General features: G+C 33.9%; 1 protein-coding gene across 2 annotated transcripts; it reads right to left on the minus strand.

Moving 5' to 3' along the window:
* Positions 1–2,355: 2,355 nt before the first annotated feature.
* On the minus strand, positions 2,356–12,892 carry LOC105114547 (WD repeat-containing protein 75-like). Of its 2 annotated transcripts, none has more exons than XM_011011113.1 (16): positions 12,597–12,892; positions 12,318–12,503; positions 12,040–12,222; positions 11,463–11,871; positions 10,869–10,987; positions 10,703–10,780; positions 9,228–9,368; positions 8,511–8,555; positions 8,205–8,371; positions 7,806–7,884; positions 7,642–7,727; positions 7,141–7,270; positions 6,398–6,530; positions 4,760–4,917; positions 3,650–3,844; positions 2,356–3,074 (listed from the first exon to the last, which is right to left on the minus strand). In XM_011011113.1, the coding sequence occupies exons 1-16, from the start codon at positions 12,714–12,716 to the stop codon at positions 2,865–2,867; spliced, it is 2,439 nt and encodes an 812-aa protein (XP_011009415.1). In that variant the 5' UTR covers positions 12,717–12,892; the 3' UTR covers positions 2,356–2,864. The 2 variants fall into 2 exon arrangements, with proteins under 2 accessions (XP_011009415.1, XP_011009416.1); XM_011011114.1 differs by having other exon boundaries at positions 2,356–3,070; positions 3,646–3,844.
* Positions 12,893–13,933: the final 1,041 nt, after the last annotated feature.

Genomic DNA, 13,933 nt, shown 5'->3' on the forward strand with positions numbered 1-13,933 from the left:
TATATATGTGTGTGTGTGTGTGTGTGTGTGTGTGTGTGTGTGTGTGTGTGTGTGTGTGTGTGTGTGTGTGTGTGTGTGTGTGTGTGTGTGTGTGTGTGTGTGTGTGTGTGTGTGTGTGTGTGTGTGTGTGTGTGTGTGTGTGTGTGTGTGTGTGTGTGTGTGTGTGTGTGTGTGTGTGTGTGTGTGTGTGTGTGTGTGTGAGAGAGAGAGAGATAAAGTTAATAAGAACTTTGCTTCTTTATGGCGTAGAGTTATCATCGTGAACTTTAAGCACACCTCCAAGATGGCAGTAACAGAACATCCTATTTCGATAGCTATTCTCCTCAACAAAACTCCTAGAAGCCAAGAAAAAACATACAATATTGTCTTTCATTAGTGTAATATTTAGTATTTTCATTAGCAAAAGATTTTGAAACCTTAAAAATACAAAAAAAAAAAAAAATAGAAGGGACACCCCAAAAAGTTAAAAGGGATATTCATACTAGAGGAATGATTTTATTTTTATGCTCACAAGACTGAAATGCTAAACTTTATGGAATGATATATCAAGAGTCTTGGAAGAACCTTATTATTATTATTATTATTATTATTATTGACTTTATTGGAAAAATCCATTTGTGTGATTAAGCTTTCTACTAACAAAAATAATGGATCTACCAAGAGTATCTCCTACAAAGAATCCATCGAGTGCTGTGTTGAAGTCCGAAAGTAATTATTTGAAGAAGAAATACTCTCCTGGAGGCAGCGGCTAATGCAAAATGGCTTGGAAGCAGCCTTTCAAGTGATGGTCAATGGTAATAGAGAATTGATGTGTTTGAAATTGAATGTCAAAAGAATCCAAACGAAGTTATCATTCAAGTGACTGAAATCCCTAAAGAATCAAAATGCCCAACTTCTCCTAACTTGATATCAATCTTCTTTATCCAACCTCTACGGTTAGACATTTCCATGCGAGCCAAATGCTGCAGAGCAGTGGCCCAACGGTCATAAAGCTTCAAAGGATGTTACGAAGAGGCTGAAGAGTGGCTTCCATTTGTACAAATTCATAATACGACTCCAGTACACAGTACAATATAAGCTTCATTTGAAGGTCAGTATGATTTTGTATATCCAGAGTTGGCTTGAGGTTTGAGTTTATCCTTTTTCATATAGAATATAGGGAGTCGACGTTTGAGGTAGAACAACTATACGAGGATTGGTAGAACGTGGTTGGGTAGAATATCTCTATCTTCTTTGTAGTGGATTTAATAGTAGATTCTGTCTGAGATTTGAAATGAAAATGAAAATCATGTTAGTTAATATTTCTACATGTAACATTGATTATTCATGTAAAATATATTTATTATAAATAAAGATTTTCTTTATTTTTAATATTCAATTATATTTAATTGGGCATATGAGTAGAAGTACAATTCCGCTTATGTGGTCTATATTAGGGTTTTTGTACTAAATTACAAATTTACTCCTATATATGTAAGATGTTGATTTTATATTAAGATTAAGATTAAAATTATAAATTAATTAATTATAGAATTAATTTTCTTTATAAGATTAGGATTGAGTTAAAATATTTAATTTGTAATATTACATGATGAGATATTGTTCAGGTGAATTTTATTAAAGGATATTAATTCTGCTCAAGTTATAAGAGTAGTTACAAGGTCATAAATTCTTCATGAAGTCCTTTGAACGGATAAAGATAAAGATTGAAATCCAAAAGGGTAAAGGTTTTACCAACCACTATGAGTTCATCACTATAAGCTTTTCCACTTTGTAAGTTACAACGTTGTCATCATGTTTTGTACACACTTCAATTAGGGTTGGGTGCATATATACAATGCATGTTGCACAGATAAATGCATGCATTGACACTAGAGCAGTTCAAATGACATGAGATATAGTACAATTAATAACCAAAGATGATACCTATATGGAGAAAGCGGCTATCAAAGTGCTCATTAGTAGATTGGTATAAGATTAGCTATATTGTTCAGGTGAATATGAAAGTGCTCATTAGTAGATTGGTATAAGATGGATTGAATTCTATATTATTATTAGTAATTATAGTTTTAGTACAGTATGGATGACCACCATTCATGAATTTAAACAAACCTTCACCTATCAGAAAGGGCTAAGCTTATATAATGAATCCTATTATAATAATACAATAATTAACCATAATGCTTCAATAGCCCTAACAATAGTGCTGCCCCTGTTGCCATGTACTTGCACCGAGATCCTACAGAGAACCAGTTTAACCAAAATTCTTTAAGAGGCAGGTCCGCTATTTCGATGCTTCTTAACATAAAAGCTTTTTGAGAATATTGTTAGATGTTAAGTTCAATCATACACAAAGTTCAAAACAAATATAATCCTAATAATCTTGTTTCGTAAAATTGCAGTTCATACAATCATCATCAATATGGCCATTTTTTTCTACCAAAGAAATGTTACAGCGTCATCCAAGCCTAGCTCTCTGCATGTAAGAACACCTCCTCTACACGCACAACAATAAAAACGGGAGATAGAGAGATAACTGTGCTAATTAACCTTTTCCCTTTTGAGGTCACAAAATATTACCTTAATAATATGAAAACGTTCACACATGATTCCTACCAAAATTTCCGAAGCAACATACCAGGCTCTCCATCTGAAGCAGTAACATTTCATCAATGCTGACGCGGTATGAAGCATTCAATTCTACCATTTTTTGCAGGGATCCTCCACATAATGTCTGCACAAATTCAAAGCTTCCCTGTCTTTTCACATGGACAAGAAACAGGACTGATCCTCTTTTAACTGTCTACAATCATCAATCAGATTTATGCATGAACAGCATGTGGACCCAACATCTTCAATGGATGTCAATCAACATTGACAGTCCTCTTTTCCAACAAAGACTCCAAAAATACTGAACATAATTTAGTTAGGGGTGGAAGATTATGTGATGATCCACTAAATACGGTCTCCCAAGGCCTCTCCAATGGTGCAGATGGGACCCATGAAGCCTGTTTCCTCTTTGGGTCAAACTGTGGCAGCTCCCCATAGATAGACGCATACCCAAATTTCCCTGCATAAAAAAAGATGGAAGCAGTTTAATTTGTATTGCTCTGTAAAATTTAGCGGGAGCAAAACACACAAGAATGTTAAGATAAATAGATCAAAAAGATTGACAACTGTTAAGAAGGGTTAAATAATAATGAGAAGAACAGGAGCTATAGATTAAAAAGGTTGGCTGTTGTAACAAAGAAAGGGCAAAATAATAATGAGAAGAAGAAATGCCATAGTTTCCTTATAAATTATAACCAGAAACTAAATGAATATAGACAAACACATGCCTTGACAATAAGCAAAGGCATGAATTTTTTGAACTTTTGATTCCCCTAAGTACCTTTTAGTTTTCCTAATATGTTTGAACTTTTCAATATTGTTAGCAACTCTACAACAACCAAGCCTCAATCCCAAACAAATAAAGTTGGGTTGGTTATGGGATATAAAAATTATCACTCAAAAATAATTGAAATAACCAAAAAGAAAATTAAATGTAAAGTTCTATAGCAAAGTGATTTAACTTTATTTTTTTAAAATGAGATTTTTTTTTGTGATAAAAGAAAAATAATGAATGATCATATTAAGGGAACCCACCGGATTCTTCAAGGTCACCGAGACCCTCTTGCCGAATTGTGCTATGTTCCTTTGCTTCTTTACCTTGCGGATCAAATAGTAAATACTCATGATCACCATTTATATATGCAAGCAATGACTTATGTGGTTTCCCATCTAGTTCATTTTCATCTATAGCAAACTGATTTGCTTGAATAAAGGCAAGAGCCCCTCCCTTGGCCTGTACCAAAAAGAAGAATCAGAATACCAAACCATTCTGGTCAAGTGCACCCAGAAGATACAAAAACTTCAGGTATTATTTCATTTTATTGAGTCCAAAAAATAAATAGCAACTTCTTTCTTTTCTTTGTTCTTTATTTACTAATCCAAAGTACTTCAAACTTCAATGGCACGACATGGGAAGAACTGCTGTTGCAACTTCAACCACACTGCATTTTCTGCTAGATTCATAAGGGAATCGCTACAATATTTATTTCTCTAGATGAGCTTCAGTTAAATAACAGGACCCTAGATATGTGGTGAGCAAAAGCTACATTACCTGGTTCCATACATGGCTTTTCCATTTAAATTTTATGATCATCCCACAAGCATTTGAGGATAATTACAGCACCAATATCATTTTCCATCAGAAGAACTGTTTTAATACTCTTGAAAAGTCCATAACATCACATTTTTCAGGAACACCACAATACACGTAACTAGATTTTACTATATAACTAATAAAAAACACAAGATATCAAAAGTCCTAACTTCATTGCCATAAGAATATCTTGTAACAATTTTTTAGCCAGAAATTGTGGCCATACAAATGATTTTGTGAAAGACTTGATAAGAAAACCTCACATTTTGAAACAGATTAAGCAAATTTACTGAAAGGGTTTAATAAAACAAGTCGACAGATTATGCTACCAAGAAATTTTTTTCACAACAAACATTAATAATAAACACAAGTCTAATCAGGTCATGAGTATTTGTTTCAAACATACTGCCTTAATGTAGAGGTACTATGAAGGCACTAGTTAGTTGGAGTCAGCCACACATATGATAGGGACAGAGACTGATACCCTGCTGAGATGATAGGTCAATTATATTGAGCCACACACATGGCTAGGACTGGGACAGATCTTATCTTTACCTTTTTCACTGACCAGGTAAAAATAGGAACAGGATCAGATGCATTGAATAATAAGATCACACCATCTCTTCCTTTTAATGATGTTTCATTGCATTTAGAAGATTCAGGAAGAAGTGCAAGAGCAGCAAAGAATGACATGTCTGCTGCACTAGCAATAGCTGCACAAGACATACAACATGTTAACAAACACATGATTATGACAAAATGTTTCATCACTTTATTAATAGTTGCAAACAAGAAAAAAAATTCAATTGAATTACTCAAGAAAGCAATAACAAACACTACAAGAAATAATAATTATAATGACAATAACTGATAGCACAGGCAAAAATCAAATTTGGCAGGCTGGGGCATTGCAATTTTAAAGATTTATGCAATAAAAAGCACAGAAGAAAGAGTTCCAGGAAGCAGGCATTGCTTTTTAGCATTGCAGCAACATTGAAAACAACACTTGTGGGCTTGTTTGTAGCTGTGGTAACTGTATATCCTAGCACTAGCCAAAGCGAGAAACACAGCAAGAATCAATTATTGTAGCCTTTAGTTTTCACATCATGGTTCCTCAAAAAGAAATGGTTTTGAAATACTTGTTCGCAACAATTTAGCAGTTTGAAGCATGAATGTTAAGAAGAAGCAGGCATCATATTTTAGCAATTCAAGCTTCATTTAAAGAAAAACAATTATGGCCTGTTTGAAGCTGTGAAGACTGTATCGTAACCAAAAACCAAAGCATGAAATGCCGCTAGATCAGTTATTTTAGCCTTGAATTTTCATATCATGGTTCTTCAAATAAAATAAAAAAGTTTGAATATACTTATTCGGACATAAAAACCAAGCAACAAATCAGTATGCAACAAATTTTGTGGACCTCCAACAAGGGAGAAACAAATGCATAAAACATTTCCTCATCAGGATGCGCTACCTGCATGATTTTTACAATATATTTTTAAGAAATGAACCATGCTACACATCAGAATATTCCATGTTCTGAAATGAAAGGGTAGCTTTTAAGGTAAAATCTTAAATTTCATTTTACATTATTGATGGTGCAGCTGAGGATCATAATTATTGAGCTAAGTTCAATCATATAGAACTTCCCTCTTAAAATAGACAGGTCAGCCTATTTATGTTTTATTTAAAGTCAAGCAAGGTTAACAATACCCCTGACTAAAATACAAAAGATGGATTATGATACTTTTCATCCAGTACTCAGATCAGATAGGCGTACTCGTATCCAGTTGATTATGTTAATTTTGTTCATACTCGATGTTGCAAGGCATAAATGCATTCCTAAGTTATTTTCCAGTAAATATCAGAGCTTTACACTCAGTTTTCTGCATATATCAATCCTCAAACTTCAAAAGCCAACTGAGCTTTCTCAACATTAAAGGTCAGCCATTTCATCTTTCCATGAAACCATATGATACAATAACTTGAAGGATCTCTTTGACATTTAAAAACATCATAAAGAAAAGGAAAGGAGAGAAATCATATCAGGACAAAAGTAAACTCCAATTTTATTTATTTTTCCCTAAAAAAGGCAGAATCTCTGCATGTCAATCACAAGATGAGCAAGATTCCAGGAAACTGACAAACAAGTGAAGCCAAAAAATCTAATCAAGAGAAGAGATGACTTTTCACCTTCTACATGAAGCATGTATGACCATGATACGGACAGCTTTGACATACTCCAAATGGATAGCTGTGGTTTTGAACCCCAAGACGCAGAAACAAGATACTCTGATGTTCCAGCAAATGCGAGGTTCACAACAGGCTGTAAGAAGTTCCAGGAAGAATAATTAAAAATGGCACCACAACAAGAGAGGAGAGATTCATGAATGCACAAGCCATGCTAAAAAGATACATCATGAAACCTAAAGATGCCCTCACCAAAGCATTTGTTCTTACAGCCTCTTTTTGCTTTGTTTGCTTCCACTGGAATACTAATTAATATTTCAGCTATTAAACATTGCTAAGCAGTTGAACACAAGCAACAAAGCTCTCTTGCTCCAAATTTATTTCCATAGAGCAACCTTGAACAGCATCGACATGTTCATTATTTGTTACTTTAAGCAAATCAATGACATCGTCATAACTGCACCCTAAAGAATCAAAAACACCTAAAGGGAACAGAACCATTAAAGCAAAGTACCTAATCCTGCACAACCCCACAGTTTTTTCCTTCGCATAGATAAGCACCACAACATAAACTTAAGAGGAAACAAGGGTTATGTTCTGGATCAAGAACAAAGGTTTGGTGGCCAGCAATATCCTTTATTTCCATAGTCTTGTGTGTGTGTGTGTGTGTGTGTGTGTGTGTGTGTGTGTGTGGCTACATAGCTTGTGTATTAGAGAGAATGTAAGTCAGGATCTCAAAAAATCACCATCAGAGTCTCCCCAATAACAGCCACTAGAATATTCTTGTCTGCATCCCACAGTGTGATAACAGTTTCAGCTGCAACAGCAAGAACAGAACCATCGGAAGAAAATGTGGCAGCTGTCATTGGTTTTTTTCTGCAAGTAGAATTATAAATAATCTAAATGACCACAAATTTGAGAGCTTAAATTACCAGCATATTACCAAGCACCAGATTCCATAAGCTTTTAAGTTTCAACACAAGTACACGTATCCAATGAACAAAGTTCTATTATTTAAAAGGGGAAGAAAAAAGAGGCACTAGAAGGAAATTTAGGTATCACTTTTGGTGTTGAAAATTTGGATTAAAGCAAACAAAGATGAGACGCAGAAAAGCCAATTGAAATATTTAGGACTAAATGTTATGAAGTTTTTAACAGTACTTCCATTTTCACCAGCAAAATATTTCTTTGAAATCCCACAAATTGAATCCAGCAAGAATTAAAGCATCACTAAACCAGGATCATACTTATATGAGCCAACAGCATGGCAAGTCCATCCAGAATTTGGGAGTGGTTTATCCATCTCCTGAATCCCATTATTGCAAACCCATACCTGAAGCATCCAAAAGGTTATGTAAAGTCAAGAGAAACAGAGTACTAAAAATTAAATGTTTTTCTGTTCCAGTTTTACCTTGAAGTCCCCACCATAAGAAGAACTGACAGCCATAGGGCGGGTAGGATGAAAAGCAATAGCTGAAATGCCTGCATCCCTATAAAACAAGGAATAACATGATCCCCAGTCCTGTTCTTAAAGAAAGCATATTTATATCCGCACATTCCAATTCAATGAAAATATGCAAAAGCACACACATTGAGAGATGCTAAATAAACAAATAATGAGCACAGGAACATAGCTCACTAGACAGTATGAACTTTACATGTGATGGTTACAATGGACTTCCCTCTCTTTGATCCCAATTCATAAAAATTGAAAACAAATCAGTGACATGGGTCAGAATGAGTGGCACCACCCAAAAATTGCTTATATCTCATTTTCATTAGTCTGAACAAATTAAGTCAAGGGTCAAACCTGTGGGGATCATAAACAATGGTAGACAAACTGAACTCCTTGTTTTTTGATCCCAGTGCCCAAAACTTAAGACAAACTAATCCTCCCAAACCCTCCTCAGGAAGCTTCACTTCAGCAGTACTCATCATCGAACCATCTAAGGAGAGAACAGCTAATGTCACCACTACCTGTAACCAACATACTCAAAGATTCAGCAATTACTAGTAAATGTAACAGAATCAAATTAGTGAAAAAAAGATGGTAAAAATACAGATAATCAGCAATGTAGTTGAATAGGCAAAAATTACAAAAAAGCAACTTGATTACCGTGACTTCATCGCCTGGTTGATGGTTTCTCTCACAAACTACAACCTGAGGGGAATAGAAATTCAAATTTCACTTTGATGCATTTTATAGTCAATAAGTTTCTAATGAAATATTTATACCCAAGTACCTAAAGCACAGAAGGTGCACATCAAAATGGTCTAGAGCACTATGTGAAATAACATACCCAGTAGGCCTGATATTGCCAAATTGAAAATTACAAATCTTATCAAGCAGAAAAATGTTGTAACAATGCATTGATTTACAAAATAAAAGGCAAAGGTGAAGTGGTTACATTGCTTGAATACAAAACCAGTTACAAGAAAAATCCAGCACTGAACAAACTGCCTCCACCAAAACCCCACCCACAGGAAGGAACCAAAAAAGAAAAAAGAACTACTCTGTAGGTCTAACAATGAATGCAATCAACATTCTTAAAAAGTAAATTGAAAAACCTTTCCTAGGGAAACACAATGGTCCCTCATTTACTTAAGCATAGAATACAAAGCTGCAACCACTGGTTGTGAAAACCACCTATCAGGTGAAATGACTGAGAAAACAAGACCGTAAGCTAAATGAAACTCAAATAGGCTTACTATACTAGTAAAGAATAAATCAACATCAAAAGAAAATCATTCTTATTCTTCAAAGCTCAAATTCATCTTGGACATTCACTTACTCCAAGTAATATATTCTTTTCATCTAAAGAAAACTAATTACCTCGGAAATTCCTCGGTCATCAAATAGGCTGTATAACTGGATGCAATAGTTTTCTGTACGCAAAGCAACTAATCCCGCATTACAGTCAAAGGCAATCCCACTTTGTAAGCCATTGCACATCTCTGGAAATGAGCGAGGAAGCTGAAAAATATGATATCATTGTTTCAACAGATGCGAACTAGTTTCCATATAAAACAGCATTAAAGTAGTAATCAAGAGTACTTTGTTCACTTAAGAATCAGTCCTGGCAAATATGAAGGTATACGAACAGTAGGCCATACTATCCAGACAAACCTGCAAAAAGCTAAACCTGGAAGGTTGACACAAAAATTTGATGAAGCTGTTGAAGTCTGACTCAATGCAAACCCAAGTCATAGATACCAGGCCAATAAAAATTAGATGGGAATTTTCCTCACAAGCAAACATGCCAATGAATTGTCACGGCATGCTGCACGCAAATCTTTACAGCTCAGGACATGAGATGGAGTGATTTACACCTGACAGTAACATTTTTTTCAAGACTCGCAACTAAGAAAGGCACTTCTAAAACTCGAAGGCTAGACATGTTTACCAAGGATTTCATTATGAACACCCCTCAGGTGATGCACCAGCTGCCATGATTAAGTACAAGACTTGAAGAAGGTGGATTTCACAGCATTTAATTTGATTTCCTAATAAAAAATGGTACCTGACTTGCTAACACTCACCATATAGTTTAAGGTTAGTATAGTGTAATTTTCCTAGTGTTTAGAATTTTTTAGTGCTACGCATGGCTCTCTGCTTGGAGGGATTCAACCTTCACAATATGCTTAAGAAATTGAAAATCCCCAATGGACTCTCTCCATATCTCACTATGATCTTCTGACTTCCATAAATTCATGAATACACTGGCCATTCCTTGGTGATGGGAAGAGCAGAACAGTGAAGAAGTTCCAAATGCCAAGCATGGCTGGCATAATAATTAAGATGGACTCATAGAAACACAATATACATGAAGTTTTTGAAAGAGTGAATCCAAAACAAAAAAAAGGGGAAACCTGTTCAAAACTCAATATAGACATAGATGCATCGGAGAAGGGAACAGAATTAAAGTAGCATGAGCAATAAACAGGAGAAGTGGATGGAAATGATGAGATGATGTGAAATGCAGTGGTAAATGATATAATATAACACGTCATAGACATTTTGGTCAAGACAGAACATTATGGAGGTGAAAATCTGGCCTCAAGAGAACATTACAAAGAAAAGGATCAACAGGGTCAATTCCAACTAGTTTGTAACTAATTGGATTATCATTTCGAATCAGTTGAAATATCATGGAAAGATTATCTGGCTTGTAGAAGAATATAAAATTTCCTACTCATTGAATTATCATTTCAATCAGCTGAATTTATCAATCAAACAATTAAATGGCCATGCAGAAATAGATAATCTTACAAGGTTCACAAAATACAAATATATTGATCAAAACTAACCTTGATCCCTGAGATGGACTTCAAAATTTCCATCGAAGGCATTTTGAGTAGATGAATTTGATTATCTGCACAGGATATCTAAAGATACTAGATTTAGTAAAATTGGTAAAGACAAATTCATTTTTTAAATTAGAATTAAATTTTCCAGGAAATATATTCCACTTACAGAGGAAAGTGAAGGGTCTGGAGAATCTGTAAACCATAAGAGTGGAGATCCAATTCTTGGTAAAAATTTCTTCCTTCCGGTGTCTAGTTGCCAAACCACAAGAACTCCTTCCTTTCCACCTAAATGTAAACAAAAGCATGTGTCATGAACAGGACAACAACTCTGCATGTGAATAGAGCAGCAGTCTTCAGGAAAACACCATGACAATAAAAAGATATTCTGAGCCTGTTGTCAACTGATGTAAGTGGTAAGCTTGGATCTTAAACACCTTTGAAGTAATTGCAAAAAGCCAGGACATTTTATTTCATAAATGAATTGCATGATCAGAATACATCTACCTGAGAGATAAGTTTCCAATCTGCAAAAACATTTAATAAAATAAGACATGCCACTAATTCAAGGACCCTATAATTATCTCAAAAACATATCCAATCACCCTGGTTTCCTTATATATCTGAAGTTACTTTAACCAGCTCCAAAAGCATGTGATAGGAGGTTTTCCCAATTTTCTCATAGAATTCAAATCTAGTGTCAGGCTACATGGAAGCATAAACTAACAAATCAAAGCATCCATTCATACTACAGCTTCTTTACCTGAATACAAATAAGCTCCATCAGAAGAGAAAAACAGGACATTTACTTCAGCAGAATGCCAATGCCATGTGGTGCATGAATCAGCGTCATCATCGCCCCTCACTCCAGGTCTTTCTTCCTCGTTATTCGTCAACTTTCTACTCACTAATCCATCACCATCAGCAAACGTTCTATCCCCAAATCCCCTCCAAATCAAAATTCTTCCAGTCACATCCCCTGCAGCAACAATTCTCTGAGTTGGGTGGAATGCAAGAACATTCATATTCTTTGTATGATGCAGCGTGATCTTCTTAACAACAGCACGTTCAGACTCTGCAATCGGAACTTTCCATATTCGAAGCTTGCGCTTAAATTGGATACCAAAATATTTTCCCGAGGAGCTAACAGTTATAATCTCTGGTTGCTTGGTCTGTATAAAAGGTAACCACAGTATAATACAACTCTCCATTTCTTTATGATTTCAATTGATTGTCAATAAAATTAACCATAAGGGCTAAAGCTAACTACTTATTTCAAATCATGAAAAAGTGATTACAGAAAAAGTATTAATAACAAATACAAATTGAAATTCTTTTACCTCTGACAATGTCATTCCACCAGCCATACGAGAATTTGTTAAGTTACACTTTTTAATTTGACCAAGCAAGGCCTTGCCAGACTCCTTTTCTGGTTCTTTGGTGTTTTCGAAAGACAAATAAGCAAAAGTTTTAGGAGATTTGTCATTGGTCTCAGCTGTCTGACTTAATAAAGATGGAATAACCTGAAGATTGTTAAAAATAAAAACAATAATCATTGCACATTTAAAAATAAATTTATTTTTATTAACAAAATCATCATAAAATTGGCTATAGTTACCATGGAGATAATCGGCAAATTAACATTAATTATCTTAATTAACTCTGGCACTGAAAAATCCCAATAACGAATAGTTCCGTCAAGTGACGCCGTCCAACAATAGCATAGTATCTTACTTGCTGGAGTTGACGCCGGCACTACTATCACCGCCGTAACAAGCGCCGTATGGCCGTCAAGCGACAATACCTACAAAACAAAAGGAGGAAACTATGATAGTCTTAATCGGAAAAAGTGACTAATTGAAAAAAATAAAAATAAAAAACAGAGAAAGTAGGTAACCGGTAAGCCGGTGGCGGTGCTGAAGATGGTGACGGAGTTGGCAGTGCAAACGAGGAGTCGTTTGGCGTCGTTGGAGAAGGCTGGTGGCGACAACACGTAGCTTCTACCTCCTCTAATCATTTTTTGACTTTGATATAAAATCGATCGAGGGGGAGAGGGGGAGTTTAGAAATTGAAGACTGTCCTGCAAAAGCCCTAAAAGCGGCAAACTTCTTCCATAAACCCCTCTGTTTTAACTGACGCGGCCTCGTAAAGAAGAGAAGAAGAGGCAGTGCTGTCGAGGTTATCTTTATTCAGAAAAATATTAGTTTGGCAGTCGCGCGCGTTAACCTGTGTTTTGTTATAAAAAATATTAAATACAATAAATAAATAAATAATATTTAGATAATTAGCTCAATTAAATTTAATAATTTTTTTTAATTTAATTATATTATTTAAAAATAAAATATCAACAACAAAAGAAAATAAAAAACAACTATTCAATGTAAAAAATAAATACTTATCAATATTATAAAAATATATCTTTATAATATTCCAAAAACATTTCAATGATTTTATTTATTAATAAAGTAAAAATTAAATGATAATAGAATAATTTCATAGAAAAAATATTAATATAAAAAAGACAAAAAATTCAATTATTGATAATTTTTTAAACTATGACTCGGGTTATGAAATCAAAAACACAAGATATAAAAAAATTTGAGGGTTAAAATAAAAAAAAAAACAACACAAAAAATCCAAGATAAAAAAATACAATAAAAATTAAATCAAAAGGCACAATAAATTTTAAATTTCAAAGTTAAATTAAAAAGAATAAATACATTAACAAAAGGGTAAAAATCAAAAGATAAAAGATAAAAAAAATACATTATAAATTTAGATTGAATGGTATAACTAAAAATAATGAAACTTTCATAAGAGATTCAAGGAAAAAAAATCATAAGAACAAATATCAAATCCTAAATATTAAAACATAATAAAAAAATTGAATATACAAAATTATTCAACAATTTTTTACACTAAAAAAACTCTTAGATATAAATCAAAAAACTTATACACGTATCTAATTAAACAAATCAATAACTATTGTGTAAAGCAATGAAAAAAATCATGAACAATAAACAAAATAAAATTGTGAAAATTAAGAGAAAATAAAGATTAAGATATCTAACATCGCAATATGAGTAATTTACTTAGTTATATTTAATAAGTTCCATTATCAAAATAATTCTGTAATAGAAAAACACAAAAAAACTATAATAGAAAATGGCACACACATAAAATTTAATAAGCAATAATTAAAAAAATACAAAATTGCACATATGAAAAATCTTA

The sequence above is a fragment of the Populus euphratica genome, unplaced genomic scaffold (genome assembly GCF_000495115.2).
Source record: "Populus euphratica unplaced genomic scaffold, PopEup_1.0 scaffold541.1, whole genome shotgun sequence".
NCBI classification, from domain to species: domain Eukaryota; kingdom Viridiplantae; phylum Streptophyta; class Magnoliopsida; order Malpighiales; family Salicaceae; genus Populus; species Populus euphratica.